Below are 22,270 nucleotides of genomic sequence, written 5' to 3'. Positions count from 1 at the left end.
AAAAACTTCAGTCCGGTAGGTGGCGGTATTGGATTTGCTGGTTGCCAAACGCCACGGACGTGACGTAATCAGCGTAGCGTCGGCTCTAAGCTAGGCTAATGTCGGTTAGCTCGGTAAGAGGTCCGCTGTAATTTGCTGTTCATGTCTTCTGTATTTCTTGGACGACCCCCAGGCAATTTAAATATGATGGTAAGGACATACAGGCGTTTGTATATTTATTTGTATAAGGACAGGATAGGCTCAAGTAGTTTAGTTGTGTCGTAGACAGATATAAACATGGCCTAAGAGTACGCCGCCAGTAGAACATTCGCGACAGAAGTGATGATGAAAACCTGGAAAACGACTGGAATGTTAACTTATGGTGTAACAACTCTTTTGTTGAAAATGATAATTGACCGGCTTGAGCGTGAACCACAATTGAACTAATTTATACTTGTAAACGATTAGACAATCATTTCAAGTGGATGCCAAGCAAGTCTCTTGTGTACAACCATGTAAACAGCACAGTTGTCCCTTTTATCGCGTCACAACGTACTGCATTGTAAAATTGTTTGCATTTTTCTAGGAAAGTGAAGCGTCTGATATTGATCCCGCACCAGGACCAGAAAGCGGTAGTATGGATGTGGAAAATGCCCCACTGTATTGTATTTGCAGGAAACCCCACATCAACTGTTTCATGATGTAAGCGCACCACTGCTGTTTCATCCCATCACCTCGATTCTGCTGACTGATGCTCATAAATGAAATGCTGTGTTTGCTCCCCTTAGTGGCTGCGATAACTGCAATGAGTGGTTCCATGGAAACTGCATTAATATAACAGAGAAGATGGCCAAGGCTATTAGAGAGTGGTACTGCATGAGATGCAGAGGTGATCCCCTCCAAATAGTTTGCCTTTCTTAGTCACGTTCATCATGCGACCAAGTCAAGTAGAAATCATTGTTCTTTCCTTCTTTGTACAAGACGAAAACCCCTTGCTGGAGATAAAGTACAGAAAAGAAAAGAAAAGCAGAGAGAGGGAACCAGATTCCGATCAAACCGAAAGACAGTACAGCACCCCGAGTACGCCGGACTACAGGAGTGAAAGGAGGCGTGGCTCAAAAGTGAGTTTTCCAATTGTCTAGATTTAAAAAAAGAATATGCATTTGATTACAGTGCCATCGTAATGAACATCTGTCAGACTGATTGTGTTGAAATTGGTATATTAAGATTGGTCGTCAAGAGAAGCATTCATGAAATGGCATTTGAAAGCTTTCGAAACTAAGCTTACCAAGCTCAAATTGTCTTCTGTAATGTGTTTCAGGTGAAGCGTTCAGTGCGAATGTGTGGCGAATGTGAGCCCTGCAGAAGGACTGAGGACTGTGCACAGTGTGACTTCTGCAAAGACATGAAAAAGTTTGGCGGTCCCAATAAAATCAGGCAGAAGTGCCGATTTCGACAGTGTGAGGTCCGAGCAAGGGTATGTTTTTAAAAAAAAACAACTGAATTCTGAAAATGAAGGCAGAAATAAGGTTATTCTTTCAACAAAGTTGAAGTGGTCGAATTGTCATTTTAATCGCACCCTGTCTTCTCTTGCATAAAGCAATTGCTTCTTGTTTCATACAGAAAATGCTTCGTGTAAAAGAACAGGAACAATATCTGCGGGAAAGAAGAGAGAATTACCACCGCAGACGAAGGCGCTACTCTGACGACTATGACAGCGAGGTCGATCTCTACCGGCAGTACAAAGCGGCAGGGCTTCACGGCAGCATGGTAAGCACGCCGACTGTGAACTTTTAGAAGATGTTTTGGCTGTGATTTCATGCTGAAACCATCTTCCGCTGCTTTTTGTTGCTTTTTTTTTTTTTTAACCAGGGGTGGGCGACTGACGACGATGACGACGAACTGCTTTTCAGTCCCGTCCTGCGAAAGAAAGCTGTGAAAGTGAAGCACGTCAAAAGACGAGAGAAGAAGTTTGACAAGAAAGTAAGCAACCAGCAGTTGTCTTGTTACATTGCGGCAGGCAACGTATTAACAGGTTCTTCATCTGTTTAGAAAGAGTCGCGGCGCCACAAACAGAAGCAAAAGCACAAGGACAGAAGCAGACACAGTGACAGGGGAGACATGAGGGATCACACCGGGCGTCATCAATGTCTCGGGCCCAACTGCGTTGAGGCTTCCAGAGCAAACTCCAAATACTGCTCGGAGGATTGTGGCATGAAGTTAGCCGCCAAGTAAGCGCTTATGCTTATTTCTTGCCTTTTTATTTCCCATTCCGGTCATTTGTCGGAAGCGTCTTTACGTCTGTCCACAGTCGCATCTACGAGATACTCCCTCAGCGTATCCAGCAGTGGCAGCAGAGCCCGTGCATTGCTGAGGAGCACGGTAAAAAGCAGCTGGAACGCATTCGCAAGGAGCAGCAGAATGCCCGCTTGCGCCTCACCGAAATGGAGCGTCGCTTCCACGAACTGGAGGGCATCATTGGCAAGGCCAAGCAACAGGCGGTGCAGCAGGATGAGGAGGTGAGCTTGCCCCCCCACACACACACAAAAATGTGCTGTCACCGAGGTTGTTTTTCACCTCCGTTTTCCATCGCCTGTATTTCAGGTGAATGAAGGGGAGGGAGATGACACCGACCTTCAGATTTTTTGCGTGTCCTGCAGTCATCCCATCAATCCCAAAGTTGCACTTAGACACATGGAGAGGTGCTATGCAAAGGTGCGTACTTCGAACGTTTCCGAATTGAATGATAAAAGGTAAACAAAGGCAACAGCAAGGACGGTTGCTGCTCTTGAATCGTTTTCGCAAAACAATGGCCCTATTCTTCGTTTTTCTTTGTCTGCCATGCTAAAAAATGAGGCTCTCAAAGAAGGGCTAGAGAAAATAAGATGTATTTTGCTCTTTTGACAGTATGAGAGTCAGACCTCCTTTGGTTCCATGTACCCGACAAGAATTGAAGGGTAGGTAAAACAAATGGACATGAAAATAAAACCATTGTCTCTCGGTTCAGTTGATTCACAATTTTGGCTGTGGTTGTTTTTCTCTCGGTAGAGCGACCAGACTCTTTTGTGATGTGTACAATCCTCAAAGCAAAACGTACTGCAAGAGGCTTCAGGTTTTGTGTCCAGAACATTCAAGGGATCCGAAGGTTGGCCCAAGATTTCTGGCTGTTATTGGCATTTTCTCCCCCCCCCCAACAATTCATTCCCGATGTGTCCAGGTTCCTGTGGATGAGGTGTGCGGATGCCCTTTGGTGAAAAACGTCTTTGAGTTGACTGGCGAATATTGCAGGGTCTCCAAACGCAAATGTAACAAACATTACAACTGGGAGAAGCTCAGAAGGGCTGAAGTGGACCTGGAGCGAGTCAGAGTGGTGGGTATTTCTTACTTTGCGTGCTCTAAAGGAGTGGACCCTCCATTTTGCAGATAATGCAAGTTTGTAACTTGTTTCATTTCTGCACCCACAGTGGTACAAGTTGGACGAGCTCTTTGAACAAGAGCGCAATGTTAGGACTGCTATGACCAACAGGGCTGGTCTGCTCGCATTGATGTTACACCAAACCATCCAGCACGATGCTCTGACCACAGATCTTCGTAGTAACAAGGATAGATAGTGGAAACAATCTGCTTCTGATGACAAGTTTCCTGAAAAAAATCAAAGCAATTTCTTCGATCTGAATAATTATGTTTACTTTGTTGTATAATGATTAAGTTAAAATGGTAAATATATATTTTCCCAACTAAATAAAGCTGTTGTTGATTTGCTTCAGTGTTTTGGATCATTGTCCTGTTGGAGTAGCCATCCTAGTGTTAGACAAATTGTAGATATCTTTAAAGAGATGCACAAATCTCGACTCCTGTTGACAATCTTAGCGCATGGCCACCGAAAGATAAGAGGATGGTGGTCGTGGAACTGTATTTTGATTTAATATTTTTTCTGGTTATTTATGATCACATTATGTGAATAGTGTCTATTTTATTTAGCTTTACGTACATCACATTGTCCAATGATGTATTAATTGTATTTGCTTTATCTTTCATTTTTTAATGTCTAAAGCCAGGTCGCCATTGCAAAAATAGTAACTTGTCAAACGCCATTTGGATGAATAGAGGTTGAATAAAAATATCAATTGTATAAAAAATAAATAAATACATCTTCATCGGATGCTAAGATGATGTATGTTTGGCGCATGCTACTAGCACAACATGCAGCCCAGTCACGTTTGACCAATCAAAGGCTGCTGACCGAGTCCATTGCCAAAGAGTAATTCAGTGAATTGAAGATTCACCCCACTTCCCCTTGTTTAACGATCTCGTGTCACGAAACAAAACTATTGCCTTCAGTATAACTCATTTTCACCACGTATGTCCCCCCCAGCAAATTAATAATGCAATATCAAATATCATGATTGACTACAAACATTGTCACCAGTTATAAGTCTGAGTGTGTTTCAATAAACCTTTCGGCAGACAAATTGTCATCTTCGGTTACTTATTTTGTCCTATCGTAGCTTCCGTCGGTGACAGCTACATGCCACTAGCTAGGTTAGCTCCTAGCAGACTACAACGGCATCGTGGTGATGTTTTGTCAGTTAGCTCGAGAATTTAACCGTCGAGGTATGTGATTTTACCAACCCATCAAACCTACTAACGCGCATTGATCGGTAGCACTCAAAATCTGGTGTGGTTGAAAATCGTGGCATTTCTTCAATGCGACCAAGACGTTAGCCTTAGCTTTCGCGTTAGCCTACAATGTCTTTTGCGCTTCTTATACCCGGTTTACCCAGCTCCAATTGGCAAACAAAATATATTATTTACCGTGTCCTGGGGAATCTCCGAATGAAACCATTAACATTAATCATGCCACAGAATTTAGATCTCTTGATCGTCTATCGTTATTTTAATAAATTTGCCGCCCATCGTTTCTCATGACTCAACACAACAAGTCATTAGAGCCTACTTCAAATATTCACAAATATTTTTGTAATGCATTAAATGCTTACATCTAGCACCCCATTCACGCGCTACCCGATGCAATGATCTAAAATGACATTTGATCCATAATAGACATAATGTCCTTGTGCTTAATAACGACATGTCTCGATACCTCTCGTTCAGTTCTTAAGGCCACAGAAGACCCTGAAGGATGCGAGATGGTGTGATGAAAGAAGTCGACATCAAATAAAATGAAAGAATATAAATAGTTTGGACAAACTCAGGCATCTCCCTCAAAACAGCCTGGTCTGTTTTGAGCTTGCTCTTTTCAACTGCTGCACCAATGGACGAGGAACCCCTGCAGTCTTCCGGGAATAAAGAAGATGCGGGACAAAACACAGAGAAGACAAGTGAAGTAGAGGATGCACATGGACACCATACATCAGGAAACACCATGCCAGAATATGTAGGGGAAGAACAAGGAGAGGAGATTCAGATGGAGGAAGAAAAGCCCACGATTGACTGTCCTCCCATTGACTGGTTAGAACCGCTGGAAGACGATGAACAAGGTGATAATGATGATGAAAGCCTCGCAGGAGAAAGTGAAAAGAGTCACAGTGTAAAAGACAGCGAGAGTGTTAAAAAGACTCTCAATAGGTAAGTTCAGTTCTATTTTCTTGTCATCTGCTTTTCATTTATTTATGCAGGGAAGATCTATTGAAATTGAAAAACGTAATGAAAAGGCAAATAAGCTGTTTGCATCAATGCTTACCAAATATCCAGTACCTGACTTGTCACCCTGCATTTCAATGTAGTTTTATTTGACAAAGGTTTTGAATTCGTTCACGTCAAGTCTCAGTAGATATACTTTTTATGATGTGATAACCTTATGTTACAAACTGTAAAAACATATTATTGCTTGTTTTCCGTACTTTAGGATTTTTCAATCTCGACGCAAGCGTACACATCCCGATGAGGGATGGTTTGACTTCCCTGAACTCGGAGAGGGTTGGAAACGCAAAGAGGTTATTCGTCAATCTGGTTCTAGTGTTGGCCAAATGGATGTCTATTACCTCAGGTAATAACTTCTTGACCACTTCAAAAAATAATGCTGCAATCGGCAACTGTCATCACCTTTTTCAATTCACAGTCCTCAAGGTTATCGGGTGAGAAGCAGAGTTGAGCTGATGACTTTGCTTGACGGAGTCCAAGACGTCTCAAACTTTGACTACAAGGCAGGGAAGTTCTGTAACGGCATAGTAAAACAAACCCGAGGCAGACGGAAGGTATTGTTGTTTTGTTTTTTTCTTGTTACTAAATATCAATATACTTTTAAAATGCAGTGTTTAAAATGTCTCTTTTCAAACCACCAGAAGAAGATACGGGAGCGGTCCTCCTCCGAGTCCAGCTGGATGGAAAGAGGAGACGGGGCGGATACTCCGGACTCCCAACCCAAGCGCCCGTCTAACAATTGGGCCAAATCTTACATCTCTAATGAGAAGACCCACGAAGCTCTGAGCAATGAACCCGTTGTACCCAGTATTAAAATTAAATTCCGTCTGCCGTCCACATCCAAATCGCACCTCTCCATAAAAGGACAACCTGGGCCAGACGATAAAACATTGTGAGTTCACTCTTTGAAATCAAATCTCAACTGTTTCCACTCAACCTGTCTCCGCCGCTGCTACTTCTATGACTGCCCTAATAAACTCAAGAAAGAACAGCAGAACTATAGATGTTCTATTTCTCAACAGATTGTGTTTCAAATGCCGTACGCCCTTCATTGGCACATGGTACGACAGACAACGAAAGAGACCCTGCTGTCCTTCATGTTGGGGTATGTCCGTCAATGTGGAGTGAGTGTATCTTGAAATCATTGCTCTGGGGAGTAAAATGCTTCTCGTTCTTAAGTACTGACTCACTTTGGACGTTTCTTTTTCAAATCCCTTCAGCTTCAAAGACAATAGAACATCCGTTGATTCGTTTGCGGAAGGTAATGTCGCGTCGACACACTGTTTGCATGACACTTATTGCTTTATGCTGCTTCTGGCTGTCTCTTAATTTACCCAAACCAAAAGAAATTTGTCACACTTTCTGCATATTTCATTTACTACTTATGCGAGTAATTAAATATCATTTTGCATCATAGCTAGATTTAAAAAAAAAAAAGTAAATCGGTTGCTCTTCTCACAGCAAAATGTGACAATGGGGAGATGATACAGAGTAACATGTCATGAGTGCAATTCTAATCTCCTGCAGTGGATTCCTTGTGGGCAGTGCGTGGGATGTTACATGACGGTAGACTGTGGCCAGTGTGCCAACTGCAAGAGTCCAGAGAGCCGAAAGCGCATTTGCAGAATGCGCAAATGTCTCTGTCCAATCCGCAAAGTAAGTACACGGTATAGCACAGCAATTCGTAGCAATTTGCCCAATTCTCTTTCCTGTTTAGACTTCTGAAACAGAAAGTGTCAGCCCGAAGATGCCAGAAAACCACATTTCTGAATTGCTGGATGACAACACGAGTTTGCAGGTGATTGTTTTGGACAATGTTTGAGGTTTTATGTTTGACGACGAAGACCTCTACAATGGGCGACGTCCCAAGGGTTTTTGAAGGTAGCAAATGATGATATACGTTTTCTGTATTTTGCAGGAGGAACCTACAGACTCTCAGGTACTAATTACACTTATGTAAAATAAATGACATAGTGATCCATGTTCTATTCATTAATTTGTTTTGTTATTCCTGCAGCAGCCAGAAGTAAAAAGCAGCGAAACCGAGAACCTTTCGTCCAACATGGACTTTGAGGACGACGACGACTACTCGACAGATGACGACGATGATGTGAGTGGTGTATGTGGGTTTCCTTTCTTTTTGCCAGTTAAAGCAATAATGACGAATTTTCTGGAGGAATATTTCACGATAAGTTTCAGGCGGGGGATGGGTATTGTAGACTGCATTTCTGTGATCAATCATGAGGGAAAAAAAAGTGATCATAAAAGAACCTCTGGGGAAAAATCTCTCAACTCCATGTTGAGCAGAAAAATGCAGCCTGGAGGAGCTTTTCTGGTTGGAGCCAAGTAGTGCACTCCGTTTGAAATACGTGTACGTGTCCATATTCTCAGTGGCATAGGAAGCGGAAACGGCGTGCCTGCGGAGAATGCAACGCGTGCCTCTGCAGGAAGGACTGCGGCACGTGCGATTTTTGCGTTGACAAACCCAAGTTTGGCGGCAGCAACAAAAAGCGTCAGAAGTGTCGCCTCCGACAGTGTCAGAGACAGGCAATGGTACAAGGCTGCCAGTCCTTATGCTGCCTACTCCCTCCACTCTACTGACTTGACGAGGGTTGCATTGCTTTCTTTCTTTCTGCAGAGGCACCTGCTCCCCTTCCAGATGTCTCAAGGTGATTATAGGTCAGATGATCCATCACTACCGGGCAGGCCGAGGCCTCACTACACGTACAGTCGAAAGACAAATTTACAGGAACTTAAGAGGAGTAAGTTGCCACCAGGCTGCTGGGACTTCAGTGACGAGGACGACGACTTCCAAGATGTTAGTTTGCGCTTTTTTTGTCTCAACTGTTATTTAAATATTGATATTTTTTTTTTTTAAATACTTGGAACGGAAATGCTCAAAAGTGTACGCTTTTCTCTTTGCAGATTAGCTGGAGCTCGGAACCCTCAAGCAGTCACACACACGACATTAACTTAATGGACAAAACTAAGCAGGTTGATAATTGGCCGATTTCTCATGCTTATGACACCACAAGGGAACATCATGACAAATGACATAATCCTTTGCTTCCCTAGTTAAATCGTTCCATTTTGGAGGATCAAGAATTGGCTAAAAGGGACGGGCCCCAAAGCAACAATAAAGCCTCTCAAGTAAGTCGGCTGCTATTATGTTATTGGACAGATTAATTATATATTTTTGGGAATATATATTTTTTTCAACTCAATTTAAAAAAGAAAATTGTGTTTCATTAAATTTCCCATACTCCTTCCTGATTGCCATGCAACCACATTCTAGAGTTTTAAACACTATTGTGAAATCTATACTTTGATGAGTTCTTGTGATGCATGACTCAGTGTTTAACCCTGATGAAATAAATTTCCTGTATTCTCGTCTTTTTGCAGGACCAGCAAAACACCAGGAACGAAGTCAAGTCTCACCTTGAGACCCATTGTCCGAGGCCCGCTGAAGAGGAGGATAATGAGTTGCCTATGGTAAGTGGTAAATGAAAACAGAACACCATCGTTCTCTTTGAGGTTTATTCTGAGTTCCTTTCTCATCTCGCAGATCACGCAGATCTTCAGTTTGGCCGACAATCCTGCCGAAATAGCGGAGGACAGTGATAACCAGCTTTTGAATCTGCTCAATTCTTTGCGCTGCACCTCACTGCCGATCCTCTGGTACGCAATCATGGCCAAGGGCCCGCAGATTCAGATCGTCCAGTGTTCCAAACAGTCCAACATGTCGGACACCATTGTGCTGATCGACCCGGGCTTCTTCTATCAGGTCACCGTGCAAAAGCAGCCGCTTTTACCCACCCACTCGCTGTACCGCAAATTCCCCCAGAAGTTGACCTCTTCGACCAAAGTGGTCAGTTTGCTTTTGGGCCTGGAGAAATATACCTTATGCCAAGGCTTGCCACTCAAAGGGCCGTTATCCAGCCACGCCCCCGTCACATTAGAACGGGCCTCCACGTGCGAGTTCTTGGTGAAGAAAAACGTCAACATCTGCTTTTACTGTAAACTCCTTTGTGATTGACCAGGTTGAATTTGACACTGAGAATGAAAGTGGGACCAAGGCAGATATTTCTTCTCAGTACACTCTGCAGATTGAACTGTGACTGGCAGTAGTACCATTGAAGGATCACCAAAGGCATTCCCAAATTCTGTAATTACATTTAAGTTTAGCCAAATGCACTCAGGCTTATAGTGTAGTTTGTCTTGTGGTTGTTCAACATGTACTTGAGGAATCATGCAGGTCATTCTGTGCTTCACATCTTTTACCTCACACTGGCTGTCCTTGGCCAAATTGAAGCCTCAGTAAGGAAGACGTGTCCCCATGGCCACGCCCACTTTTTTATCGTGCCACTGCCCTATTTACCCAACGGCCTGCATATTGGTTTAATAATCAATTGATTCGGTTATCTCAGATAATCTGGATTTGACAAAGTACCCCTGGTAATTATAGATATTTTTTTCGACTAATCACCTCTGACGGGGTTATGTGGGTTTTATGCATTGGTTAAACCCATTCTTAAATTTTGGTTACATCAATTTGTAGATTTGGTTCCAATAATGTTTCCATTAAAATTGCATGATCATTTTCACACTTAGGTTTTTGGGATGATAGGCCACAGATTGTAATCACATGATAAAGAAATGTTGAGGTCACTCCCATCAAATGTGACAACAAAAGTGTCATCTGGGCAGTAATGGCACAGGGAAATGGTTGTCACAATCATCACTTAAATGGATTTTATTCTGAATGAATTAGAAACCTGAATGGAAGCTACTCATTGATTTCTTTCGTGCAGTGGTCCTTACCTCTGAGGTTATTGTCTTTTATATGATTCCAAAAATGAAAGCTGACACCAAGTTAAGTCATTTCGCTGGGTCATCAATGTTGCTATGCAAAAATGTGAAAATCTATTCGCACAATAAAATTATTGTTATATTTCTAGTTTCACGCAGTGTTTGCTTTAAAGCCACATTGTGGAAATATTTTATGATGGACCAATCTTAATTATGGGTGCTATTTCATTGAGCAGGTGTACCTAATGCTGTGGCCCTTCCAGTAGATATATTGTACAATTGTCTGACAGATATATCAGTTAATCCTTTTGATCCGTGATCCAAAATCCAGAATGGCAAAATCCTCCTGTGGCTAAATTAGAATAAAACCGGGCTCCCATTTTTTTTTCCTCCTGCAACCCAAGGACCATGAAAACATTAGTGGTGTCTCACAGTCATAGAATCCAATGGCAAGACATACAAATGAAAATTTGAGTAGATTAAAATGCTTTATTACAAAAATACAATGTAGTGTCAAATTTGTTTTGATTATTACTTCCCATAGTCATGGCAAAGAGTGAATAAACAACACTATCTATAATCCATTGAACACCAGAGATGGAAGAAGCATTGTTCCTTTTTTTTAGGTCACGCTACACAGTTGTTGCTAGGCAGACTTTATGGAGCTCAATCATAAATGCTCAACAATTTCTGTTTCAATTTCCTATGGTATGTTTTTTTCCCCCCTCTGTTTTTGTAATTTCTAATCTCAGCCCTTTAAATATGCCAACAATAGCCTGCAATATATTCTTCCTATCAAATTGTACTCTGGCTCTATCGAGGCCACTTTTGGCAAACGGTCATGCATGATAATCACATTTTTAGATTATTTGATTGATTCATATCATTTGGATAAAATTTGTTGCAATTGAAAGTCTTTTTTTGTACCAGATTCTAGCAGGAAACTATTTAATATCTGAAAGGTGTTGAATGGCTCAATGCGCTAAAATGGAAATGAATTATATTTGATTTTGGAAAATGGAAACACCTTTTGCTGACAACGACCCAACTTGCATTGCATTTTATTTATTTTTTTTGTATGGGGTCACACCAGGGATGCAGAAATTTCGAATTTTCTTGGCTCAAAAAAGGCTGGCAAACACTGGACTTGGAAAGAAAGAAGAAAAAGAGCGTCATCTAGTCGACACGATAGGAATTGCAGCTGGCTTTCCCTGATTTTCTTGTGGCTGCTGAGTGTGTCGCGAAATGCCAGCAACAAGCCAGAGTGGATTTTCGACACATTTTTCCCCCCGCATTTATTCGTTTATTTTATTTTGAATTTGATTAATTTTGAAGAAAGAAGCAGCCAGGGTTAGTCGTTTAGATTCCATCGGGGGCGTGCTGCATGTGGGCGGGGTTTAGCGCTCTTGTTTCCGGAGGTTGCTTCAGTCAGTCGGTTCAGCTCAGCTAGGATGCGGACCGCTCTGTACTGGCGTTCGGGTCCGCGTTAGGCTGCTCGCGGGGAATCACAATTTGGACACGGAGCTACCATGAACAAGGCGGTTCGGACGCGTGGTGCGTGCCTTTAAAAAAAAAAATCTTCGCTTGTGGGAGGGAGAAAGAAGAGGATGTCGTGTCCGCCAGCAATGATTCTCCTTCCCGGCTTGAGAACCACGGAGTCCTCCCAAGGCATCGGTCATGCTCTCCGGTAAGACGGGTTTCTTCTTCAAAGTGTAACACTAATTAAACATTAAGATAAAATCAAGAAATGCAAAAATATTGTCTCCATCATCGCGAGTCGAAGTATAGGAAGGTGTTTTTTTTTTTTTTTAAATCGTGTGTATGTTCCTGCCGTCTGCGGCTATGCAGATGCACGTCCGTGGATGCTGCCTCCCTCACACGTCCGAGACGCCACTTTAAATGCAATGTATGTGAATGATAAAAAAAAAAAAAAAATGTCACCAATGTTTTACTTTCAACACATGGCCGCTGTGAATGTTTTGCACGAGTGGACTGGGTCATTTTCGGCAACACATGTCGTGGATCGCAAGCCATGAATTAACGCGTGCAGGCTCAAAGGAGGAGAAATGCGTGTCATGCTTCCTTCCCCCTGTTGCTGAGTTGTTATGGAGCCAAATACAGACAGACGGGCATGTTTGTGCGTTTTTATGAATGCTATTTGCTCTTTTCTCCCATGCATGAGTGTGAAGGCCTATCATTAAGAGATTCCTCAACAAGGATGGATGTCTGACGGGCTCTTGAAAAACAAGAGTGTTGAGGGTCAGTGGATGCCTGCAGGGGGATTCTCTGCGAGTGTCCCTCTTGCAGTGTTTGCAAAACAAGCCTTCTGGAAAGTAATGACTGTCGTATTTACCTAATGGGACGTCGTTCCACCTTTCCCAAAGAGACTTGCTTGATTTGATTTTTTTGCAGCCTTTCATCCTGATCTCCTTAACACATGCTGCTGTTTGTTTTTCTTCTCTGCTCTCATGTCCACCAGCCACTCCCTCTTACACACACGCCACTCACTTTGTGTGTTGCTATCAAACATCACAGGGGAGTAGATGCTGACCCAGATCACTCCACATTTTGCAGTTGAGTTCAGGACATTAGTCTTTATTTTGCCCTTAAGACACTGAGTGAAAACATTCCAAAATCTGGTCTGGGTGGAAGCTTCTAGGCCTTTTTTTTTTTTCCCCCCAAGCTGGGATTTAAGGAGATAAGCCTTGTGAGTACAAGGAATCAAGTCTCAGGGCGCATCTACTTTTGTGAATATGGGTGACACATTTCTTCCTGAATGAGATCCCATTTTTTTGCTAATATGATTAGCGCACACATATGGCTGTGACTGTGTTACATCAACAAAAGTAGATCACAGGCACAGTAGAACATCAAAATGTGGGCTAGGCACCGGTTTGGGCCGAGGTGTTTGAGAGCAAAGGGAAAATGTATCGAAATAATCCCCTCCGACGTTTTGAGCCGCATTCCTTTCCTTATTACTCCCCCCACCTTGGCTTAGCAGAATCCAGGTGGATAGCCATCTCGATTCATTTTCACTCGTAGCAATTGTGTCAAATGTGCAAAGGTGAGTGTGGAGGCCAGAGATGAGAAATCACCTTTATTGGAGTCGGTCAGTCCAAGCTAAGCTTGGCCCCTGCTTTATGCTGATAAATATGTAATGAATCAGTATTTCAAGGAAATGGAACGCTGAAGCTAGTCTTGTTTCTGTCACTGATGGTGAAGTGCTTCACCACTTCTGCGGAGGTTCAATTCTCACTCGGTGATGCTGTGAATCGGGGTGTGAATAGTGTGACTGACTGCTTTTCGTCTTCTGCCTTCTACTGGAGGTCATCTGGGAGACTCCAACAACTCTGAACATGAGAAGCAGTCCAGAAAAACACATTGATGGATGCTTCTCAAACCTTTAGATGTTGGCGACACAGCTTGTGATACCGTTGGACTTGCAACTGAGTCGAAGTCACATGTCTTCTGCTTATCAAATAAATGAGGCCCGCTGGAGAGGATACGGGGGCCACGGTCAGGACACGTTATCACGATTGGTCACATCTGTAGCCCGAGACAATCGGACAAGAAGGAGAAGTTCCCTCGTCTGAGCGGGAAGTAACCTTGTCTGCTTACTGTGTACGTTCACAACAGAAGCAGCTGTGTCAACATGGCCGACCTCACCTGAGATGATATCTCGCTCAGTTGACAGCGCTAACAATGGGCTAACAAGCACGTTTCTGAGTCCCAACAGCAGATGCACAGATGATAAAGATGATTTGTTTGTGTTTATCTTTTGTCCGGTCATCCAGAAAAACACTGGCGAGGTCACTGACTTTGCGGTTTGATGCCGTTGAGGTCAAGGCCCAGTAATTCGAGTTAATCATTTTGAAACTTGCCGGCCATAATGACCAGGAGAGCGCCTCTTGAAAGTAGCTCCGCCTTTTGTCCAGGTGGCGTAACTTGCTCGAATGCAGCTAACCACTTGATTTAAGAGCAAAAGATAAGAGAAACCCGTTTTTTTTTTTTGTGATCATGGCTAGGGAGCTTAACTTTCCACAGAGTGTTGCGGTCTCAGCAGTGAGAAGCAGAGAAAAAAAAGAAGAACATCTGAACGTTGTCAGATTTGAAGCTACGGCGTTTGGCCCGGCAGACTTGAATGTTAAACTCCTTGTTGATTTGCATTCGTGTGATGCGAGGTGCACAGAGGAAGCTGGCTGGCGTCGCACAGCTCATGTTTTAACCAACGTAGCCCCTGCGCAACCCCCCCCCCCCCTCCCCTCCCCACCCAGCCCAGCCCAGTCCATGCAAAACAAAACACGTGTTCCATAATGGCCTCGCATTCATATCTGCGATGTTCATATGGCTCTCCATCTTCCCTTTGATGCAGCTCCCAGTTTATCTGATCCCTCCTGCCGGCACTCCCGCAGGCTGCTCCGAGGAATGCGATGCAGTCGCGTTTTTTTTTTTTCTACCTGTATCTTCTCGTGCATCTGCGTACCAGATGTTTCAAGATTTTGCGCTGTACATCCTCAGGTGTCTGATCCCGTGGCAGTTCTTGTTGCTTTTTTTTTTTTTTGTGGGATAGAAATTTGGAATGCATATTTGATATCCACACAATCAAACAAAAAAAAGAACACATTTGTGTCAACTATCATGGATTTGAATGATTCTTGATTTCCTTTCCTTTATTTCCTTCGACGTTTTGGTGCCTCAGTAGATTCATTGTAACAGGTGTGTTACGGGACGGTCATTACAATCCATTTGGTGTTTTACAACAAGTCCTGTCGCCATTTGCCGAGGAGCTCAACAATTTAGGTTGAATTCGTGTGAAAGCTTGAAGTTTAATCCTGCCGAGCTCAACTTTTCTCAAAATGAAGTGCATATTTTGGTTTCCAGACTAAGCAGACATCCAAAAAAGGTCTCGTCAACACCATTTGGCAACCATCCAAGAAGATGATCTCTACCAAATGGTCAATTGTGGGTGTTTGTTGGTTTTTACATGTACGAGACAAAAGCACACAACAGTTACGAGTTCAGGTCTCCGGACAGGAGCCAGTGCAAAGTATTTCAAGTATGCGCGCACACAAAGCGCACTTCACCCACTGTTGTTTGAAGCAGGAAAACGAAACACCACATCTTGCTTGACCTAAAAAGCGGGTCGAGCTGGCTTCTCTCAGCAGATAGACGTTTCTCTTTAAAAGATGCCATGCTGATGGAGGGGGGGGGGGTTGATTTCGATTCAGCCCTCAAGGCTTGCCATCCCGATTCACTAACTGACGAAAGCATTTCACGATTTATTCGGCTGACGAGCAGACAGCGGGATGCCTCTTTCTTTCTGCTTGTGATTTGTGAACATTGTTGAGGGAGAAAAAGAACTGAGACTATTTTTGGAGGTCTTTTAGCCTTTGATGGGAATGAACCTCTGCTATGGGAGGACATGTTAGTCATCGGTTTGTGCCCATTTGGAATGAAAAGTCATTTCGTGAAGTAAACCCTGTTGAAAGCGAGTTTTTGTTTGTCTGTCACGGTAGCACCACCGAACACTTGTGGCATTTACTATTTTTGCACATCACACACTACGGAATTTGTCTGAATACATTATTAACAATACTTCTCCCGTTTCACATCCTCTTTGCAAATTAATGGCTTGCTAATGAATTCACTGTGGTAATTTTAGACTCCAACTTTCATAGTCTGCCTCGAGCCACGAGAACTTTGCAAACGCCTTTTTAAAATGTATTAAGCTTAAAACCGAGGCTTTTGATTCATTTTTAGGCAATGGGCAACTGTTAAGTATCAGATAATAATAATAATACATTTTATTTATAAGGCGTCTTTCAAGGCACTCAGACATAAAAAGCCCACACAATTAAAAGAAAAAGAGTATAAAAGCAAAGAAACATCAGATGAGTAGATTTGCTGATTCAAATCCTGTGTGCTTGTTTAAGTGGGACAAATATTGCAGCCTAGAACACAGTCATCTTAGCTTGAATTCAAATCCATCTTTTGAAGGATTCTGTCCTAAGCTCCAAATCAGAACCGTTGTCTCCCGATGCTACGTCTGAACGAGGGGACCCGAAAACCATCCCCCGCTGACCAGTGACTCGACACCTCAGGGCAGCGCATGGCTGACCCCATAAGGTCAGTGGGCTCACATCTGGACTTCAGCTGCATGTCCAATTGCAACCTGCTTTTCTCATCATCAGGTGAGGCTGTGGCCGGGCGGGAGCGTGCATTGTCAAGACCCCACAATTAAATCACATGGAGGTCAAAGGCCATCTGATTACATCCATGGGTTTGGTGGGCGCTCCAGGTGAGACTTTGGTGTAAAATGCGCACACCTTCATGTCTAGGCAAGTCCACAAAGGCCTGGAGGAATTTTCAGCCAGTGTTTTTTCTAACAGTCCAACTGAGTGAAAACAAAAGTGCTTGTCTCAGTGGAACCACCAACATCTGCAAGTGTGAAGGCCTTTTGTTCTCGCAGCTGTCAAGCTTATCACAACACGTTCACACTCTTTGTGTGTGTGTGTGTGTGTGTGTGTGTGTGTGTGTGTGTGTGTGTGTGTGTGTGTGTGTGTGTGACTGGCAGCAGACAACACCAATATACATCCACCGATTGTAAAAGTGTCAATCGAACCTGACATGATAACTTTCAAGTGTGCACGAATGATTGGGACTTTCTCAAGCATGATGATTCGCAATGTGTTGCGTAGATGTTCAAGTGTGCCACGATGGCAAGCTGCAGGCTGAGCGGGTTGCGCTTCTGCAAGAGAGGAAGCAGGCCCTGGAGGCTTTGCTGAGCACTCGCGTGGAGGAGCTCAAACTTGTTTGTTTCCAGGAAGCGGTGAGTGCAAAGTCCACTTTGAAAACACACACACAACAACGCCGCCTTTGAGATTTAATGAGAGCTATTATACGCAGCAGCTCATAAAGTTGTAACCATTTAGTATTCTGAAACAATGCTCACGTTCTGACAATGCTGGGTGAAATCAATCCATTTTGGAAACATTTTACCTTCACTTTATCATGTGGTTAATATTTGCACATTGTATCCGTGTAATGACGCAAAAATGGGGACAGACAACTGAGCAAACCAGAGCGATGCGCCATCCCAATGAAAAGGTGTCCATTATCTCCCTCCAAATGATTAATATCATATTCCGTCATCGACAGCTGTCTCCACGTAATAATGCCCTCAGCTGTTTTTTTCACAGCCTTATAACACATCCCGTGTGTTTAGAGTGACTCACCGCGCTCCATTTTGACTTCCTTGCGTGTGGCACTAATTCGAAGTTTCTACAGCGTCGTAGGTGTAATTTATAGCCAAAACGTCATTTAAGCCATAACTGCTCCGAGCGCGCTGACGCATTAAAAGGAGCCTTTTTATAGCAACTTCAAGTAATCTCTTAAGTGGTGTCCTTTTCGAAAATCTTGGGACCTTGTAGGCCAGTGAGAGGGATTTCAGCTAATTGATTTCCTCCTCAGGAGCTGACTGGGAAGTTGCCACGGGCGTTCCCCCTGGAGACAGGGGAGAAACCCCCAACGGTGCAACGCAGAACTGGCTTGCCTCCCAGAACCGATGTAAGTCAACAGCTTCACCGCCATTCTTGCCGTTTGTACTCGAGTCCTAACGCAAGTGATTATGCATACCCCAGCTGCAGGATGAAGCGGCCCAAAGAAGGCAGGTGAAAGCCATCTTCATCCCAAATAGCAAGAGGACGGTCCATCGGGGATGTCACACAGGTAGGTCATGCGTTCTTGAAACTAAATTCTATAAAAGCTTTATTTACATTCAAATTCAATTCCAATTGGTGTGCTTTGACTTCCAGAGGACGGGGTCATGTCAGAGAGTGCCAGCTCCATGTCAGATTCAACGTCACACGACAACGGTATGGAATTCACAGGTTGAGATTCAAATGCGCAAACGATCCGCTCATCACCGCCCTTCTTTGTATTTTCTCTCCCAAGAGTCGTCTCCCGGCGTGGCTGCCGATCAGCGCTCTTTGTCCCAGCCTCGGCTAACTGTCGGCAGCCCCGACCACAGGATCAGCAGGAAACTCTCTCCGGTAGAGATTTACTACGAAATGAGAACACGGCGCAATTCCGTCACAAGCTCTGTCAGGTAGCTTTTGCTCCTAACTTCAATTCATTTGCCCTTATTTAGATGTGGTACCAATTTGGCTTCTTTTTTGACAGTCCAACTCACTCTTTATCAAGAAGTGCATCGAATGTCGAAGGCAGAAGTGTTCCAGCGACACCACTTATGGCCCGAACGGCACCAATCAGTGTTCATGTCAGGTAATGTTTTTTTTCCTCCAAATTCAGCAGAAGCGAGCATTTAGCCACCAGCGGGGGTTAAAGCCTTTTTTTTTTTTTTGCTTTCCCGCCAAGTCTATAGAAATGTAACAACTGAGGGTTAAACAATGGGGGCAACATTTACAAGTCATATTCACATGGAAATGTAAATGTAGAAATGTAAATAAGATAATCAGACTTCTATTGAATGAGAGAATACAAAGACTTTCTGGCGTCAAAGTTTCTGAAAGTCATTTGGATGATTTGCAGTGGAAAAAAAAAAGCAGATGTGAAAGAGGGCTTGCCAATTGCTGCTCACAGCTTTACTTCAACCTTGGTTAATCTAGGTCCGAGGTGTCGGGGAGCAACGGGTCGAAGCAGTGGTCCGGCAGTCCAGATGTGCCCTATATGATCCCACTCGCCCAGGAGGGCTCCTCCTCGGACCGTAGAAGCGGCCTTTACAACTCTAGAGCCAGACGCAGTAACAGCTCCGAGGCCCTTCTGGATCGGTCCAGCCTTCCGGACGACCCGGCACCCAGAAACGGGATGCACCCGAAAGGAGGGCCCTACAAGAGCTCGGAAACGCTGACGGATGGGAAACTACGGCACATTCACTTGAGCAGCCCAGAGAAACACGTGGAAGGATCTGGGGAGCAGGCCAAAATGCGCCTGTCCATGGGGGCCAGGGGGGTGGGCTACAATGAGCTGCTGATGGACTACATCTGGGGAAAGCAGCAAAGGATGCAAGTGCAGCACAACCTCTTCCAGTCCACAGGCAGGATCTGGCAGGACTTACCCTCTCACTGCTCCTCCACTGGAGGAGTTACACCCCATGCAAACGGTTTCTCCCATTCTCAGGTGCACCTCCCGAGCGCAGCGCCTCCTTACAGCCCCATGGTTGGTCGAGGGTCTCAAGCTGACATGCGCAGGGTCAAGGTCACCAGAACCAAATCTTGTGGACCCTTTATCCCCTTGCAGCAACACGCTCAGGATGCCATCCTGTTGTCACACCTTCCCGCCGCCGGTCCCACCACGTCCTCCATTCCCAACCTCCTCCCTTACCAGACGGAACTCTCCGGGGCCGCTTTCAGTCGCAGAGCCCCGCAATTGTCCCTCCCGACCCCCGAGGACTCGACGAGAAGCCTCCACAAAGCCTTGGCTCTGGAGGGCCTCAGAGACTGGTACCTTCGTAACGCCCTGGGATATCCTCCTAAGAACCACGAAGCAGGCGTTTCACGACTGTCGCACCCCCACCCTCTAGCCATCCCGGCCCAGTCCGCTCAAGGTGACAAGCCTCAAATGTCCCAGTCAGCCAGCTTCCATGGGCACCCGCTGCATGGCAGGTCAGTATTGCACTCTCACTTTGCGGCTCGTGTGGTCCGAAAGCGGTGATTGACGCCGGAGGAGACTTGTTTTCACAAAACAAAACAGCACCCACCCACATCCAGCACGTTAGCTCCTACTTTGTGTAGAGTTTTGATGCGTGTCGCTTCTCCAACAGGTCAATGGAGCTGTCCCTCTATCAGGAGACTCCCCACTCACAGACACAAGAAGGGGGCCCGAAGGAACCCAACGCAGACCCGGGCACCCTTGTCTGAGGCAGAAGAACACACACGCACGCAAAATAGCAAGCATTGACTCCAAGTACGGACCACTTGCTACAACAGGGAAACAAAACATGGCAACCTCAGCAGAAAAACGACAGCAGCAGTACGGTGGGAAAAGCTTCGTCAAGCCTGATGTCGCTGAAGCGAGAACTCCCAAAGGAGGTGAGCGTTTACTCATATGGTCAAGCTGCACTACTTTGTGGTTCCTTCACAATTTCCTCAATAGTAACACAGAGAAGTCTCCCAAGATATCCTTTTTTTTTTTTTTTTTTTTTTTACAAGTTGAAATCACTATTTTGTATCTCCTGAGTTCGAAAAAAGTTATATTGAAGAGATAATATATTGCTCAATATACAAGTATTATAACATGCCAGTCAACATGTGTTTGTGGATAATATGAAAAAAAAACAACTCAATCTTCATCTGTAATTAATTCTACAACCATTCCAATTTGTCAATGTTGATACCCAAAAGTTGACAAAAGTAGCAGATGGGAGTGCCTCCATGTTTTTAATCGAGCAAAACTTTCTAATGATGAATTGAATCGAATTGAATCAAGCAGTTCACGATGTCACAAAAATCTGGGTCATTTGGAACGATGTCATCGATTTGTTTTCAAATGGCTGTTGTGAGATCTACTGTACGACAGTAGTAATTGTACTGTATGGCAAGAACTTGCGTTGCTTTCTTCAGTTTAAAGGGGATGCACTTTATGAACATCTCAAGCCTTAAATTCCCTTTCATTTGCCACCATGAGAGATGACGGGCGGGCTGCAGTGTTGACAGTCATCATCAGCCTGTCTCAGTTTGTAAATAGTGTGGAATGGATTACGTTGAGAACTTACAAGATGTTTTACTCCCTTACTAACAATAAGATTTTTTTTATTTTTTTTTAAAACTAACCACATGTAAGAAACCCCGCTTCTACATTGAATCAATTTGATTCTCTGTGAACAAAAACAAGCGAGTCTGGCGGCATGAAGAGAATAGGGCTGCTGTTGTTTCAGAGTGACTGAGTGAGCAGGTCTCACGCCAGAAAATGTTTGGAGAGTTCATCTCTGCAGATTTGTATATGCAATGATTTCGCATTTTGACTCGTCACCTCTTGTTGTTGTTGTCTGAAAAAAAAAAAAGAAAATCTGATTCTATTCCATGACATGTATTTCTTAGTCTTTTGATCATTCTGCCACATAAACCTCGGAAAATGAGAGTATCAGATAATCTTGTCATTAATTTGATGTTAACAGAACCAAGCATATTTTTGGGTGGAATTATTTAGTTGCCATTTATGATCTATGGACTCATTTGAATGTAAATTTTTTTTTGTTTGATACTGTATGTTGATAATATTTCCTACTCTGGTAAAAAAAACAACAACAACAATGTAGCACCATGTTGATTTAATGTTCTACTGTACACAGCTATACAGTTCTCTGAAAAGACCAAATGTCTGTGCACTGGGACTTGAAATGTATTTTTCTTAGAGTTGAGAAAAATGCTATGAATTTAGCTCAAGAGCAAAATTGACCGATAGTATATTCATAAACTTTGTAGCAATCTACTGTAGCGTGTTCTCATCCCTTAGTGTGTTAGAAGCATCATATTCCGCCGACTTGCTGATGTTCAAGTCTCTTTTTCCAAATATATATTTAAATACCACTGTTCCTTCCTTTTATTAGCAGGTCTATGAAATCAGGCTCAATAGGCCTTCTACTGTATGTACCCGTATGTATGAAATTGTGCATTCATTCTACTACAATAAAGTTTCATGTTGCAATCAATCGTTTTGCATCGCAGAATGAGTCACCTAACACAAAATATCAGGTTTTCTACCAAGGTAAACGAAAGTCTGTGTATTATTGTTAAAGTGGCATAGCAGCTTAAAAGTCATCAGGGCTAAATGTAATGTGGTACATATATCTGATTCCACA

At 43.6% G+C, this 22,270-nt stretch overlaps 3 protein-coding genes across 6 annotated transcripts; all 3 read left to right on the top strand.

Moving 5' to 3' along the window:
* The first annotated feature begins 40 nt into the window (after positions 1–40).
* Positions 41–3,741, top strand: cxxc1b (CXXC finger protein 1b). The gene is made up of 14 exons (XM_085923729.1): positions 41–189; positions 566–681; positions 768–868; positions 961–1,100; positions 1,301–1,456; positions 1,603–1,749; positions 1,852–1,962; positions 2,032–2,210; positions 2,291–2,498; positions 2,584–2,694; positions 2,887–2,936; positions 3,028–3,124; positions 3,197–3,349; positions 3,444–3,741. The coding sequence occupies exons 1-14, from the start codon at positions 142–144 to the stop codon at positions 3,588–3,590; spliced, it is 1,764 nt and encodes a 587-aa protein (XP_085779855.1). The 5' UTR covers positions 41–141; the 3' UTR covers positions 3,591–3,741.
* A 706-nt stretch (positions 3,742–4,447) lies between these two features.
* Positions 4,448–10,600, top strand: mbd1b (methyl-CpG binding domain protein 1b). Of its 3 annotated transcripts, none has more exons than XM_085923723.1 (17): positions 4,448–4,593; positions 5,095–5,568; positions 5,849–5,989; positions 6,062–6,197; positions 6,288–6,535; positions 6,666–6,748; positions 6,864–6,904; positions 7,171–7,299; positions 7,361–7,441; positions 7,562–7,582; positions 7,661–7,753; positions 8,035–8,196; positions 8,282–8,461; positions 8,569–8,637; positions 8,719–8,793; positions 9,046–9,135; positions 9,209–10,600. In XM_085923723.1, the coding sequence occupies exons 2-17, from the start codon at positions 5,255–5,257 to the stop codon at positions 9,677–9,679; spliced, it is 2,334 nt and encodes a 777-aa protein (XP_085779849.1). In that variant the 5' UTR covers positions 4,448–4,593; positions 5,095–5,254; the 3' UTR covers positions 9,680–10,600. The 3 variants fall into 3 exon arrangements, with proteins under 3 accessions (XP_085779849.1, XP_085779848.1, XP_085779850.1); XM_085923722.1 differs by having other exon boundaries at positions 6,285–6,535; XM_085923724.1 differs by lacking the exon at positions 8,035–8,196 and having other exon boundaries at positions 6,285–6,535.
* Positions 10,601–11,899: 1,299 nt separating this feature from the next.
* Positions 11,900–22,108, top strand: ccdc120b (coiled-coil domain containing 120b). Of its 2 annotated transcripts, XM_085923728.1 has the most exons (12): positions 11,900–12,139; positions 16,450–16,578; positions 16,644–16,750; positions 17,151–17,281; positions 17,923–18,018; positions 18,093–18,180; positions 18,267–18,326; positions 18,406–18,559; positions 18,634–18,735; positions 19,080–19,590; positions 19,711–20,075; positions 20,234–22,108. In XM_085923728.1, exons 3-12 carry the CDS (start codon positions 16,699–16,701, stop codon positions 20,328–20,330), a joined length of 1,656 nt encoding a protein of 551 aa, XP_085779854.1. In that variant the 5' UTR covers positions 11,900–12,139; positions 16,450–16,578; positions 16,644–16,698; the 3' UTR covers positions 20,331–22,108. The 2 variants fall into 2 exon arrangements, with proteins under 2 accessions (XP_085779854.1, XP_085779853.1); XM_085923727.1 differs by having other exon boundaries at positions 19,080–20,075.
* The last annotated feature ends 162 nt before the right edge of the window (positions 22,109–22,270 follow it).

This window comes from Syngnathus leptorhynchus, chromosome 11 (genome assembly GCF_054491065.1).
Source record: "Syngnathus leptorhynchus isolate UIUO chromosome 11, UIUO_Slep, whole genome shotgun sequence".
Lineage (NCBI taxonomy): Eukaryota > Metazoa > Chordata > Actinopteri > Syngnathiformes > Syngnathidae > Syngnathus > Syngnathus leptorhynchus.
The sequence above is the reverse complement of the archived record's forward strand: the minus strand, read 5'-3'. Positions and strand labels throughout refer to the sequence as shown.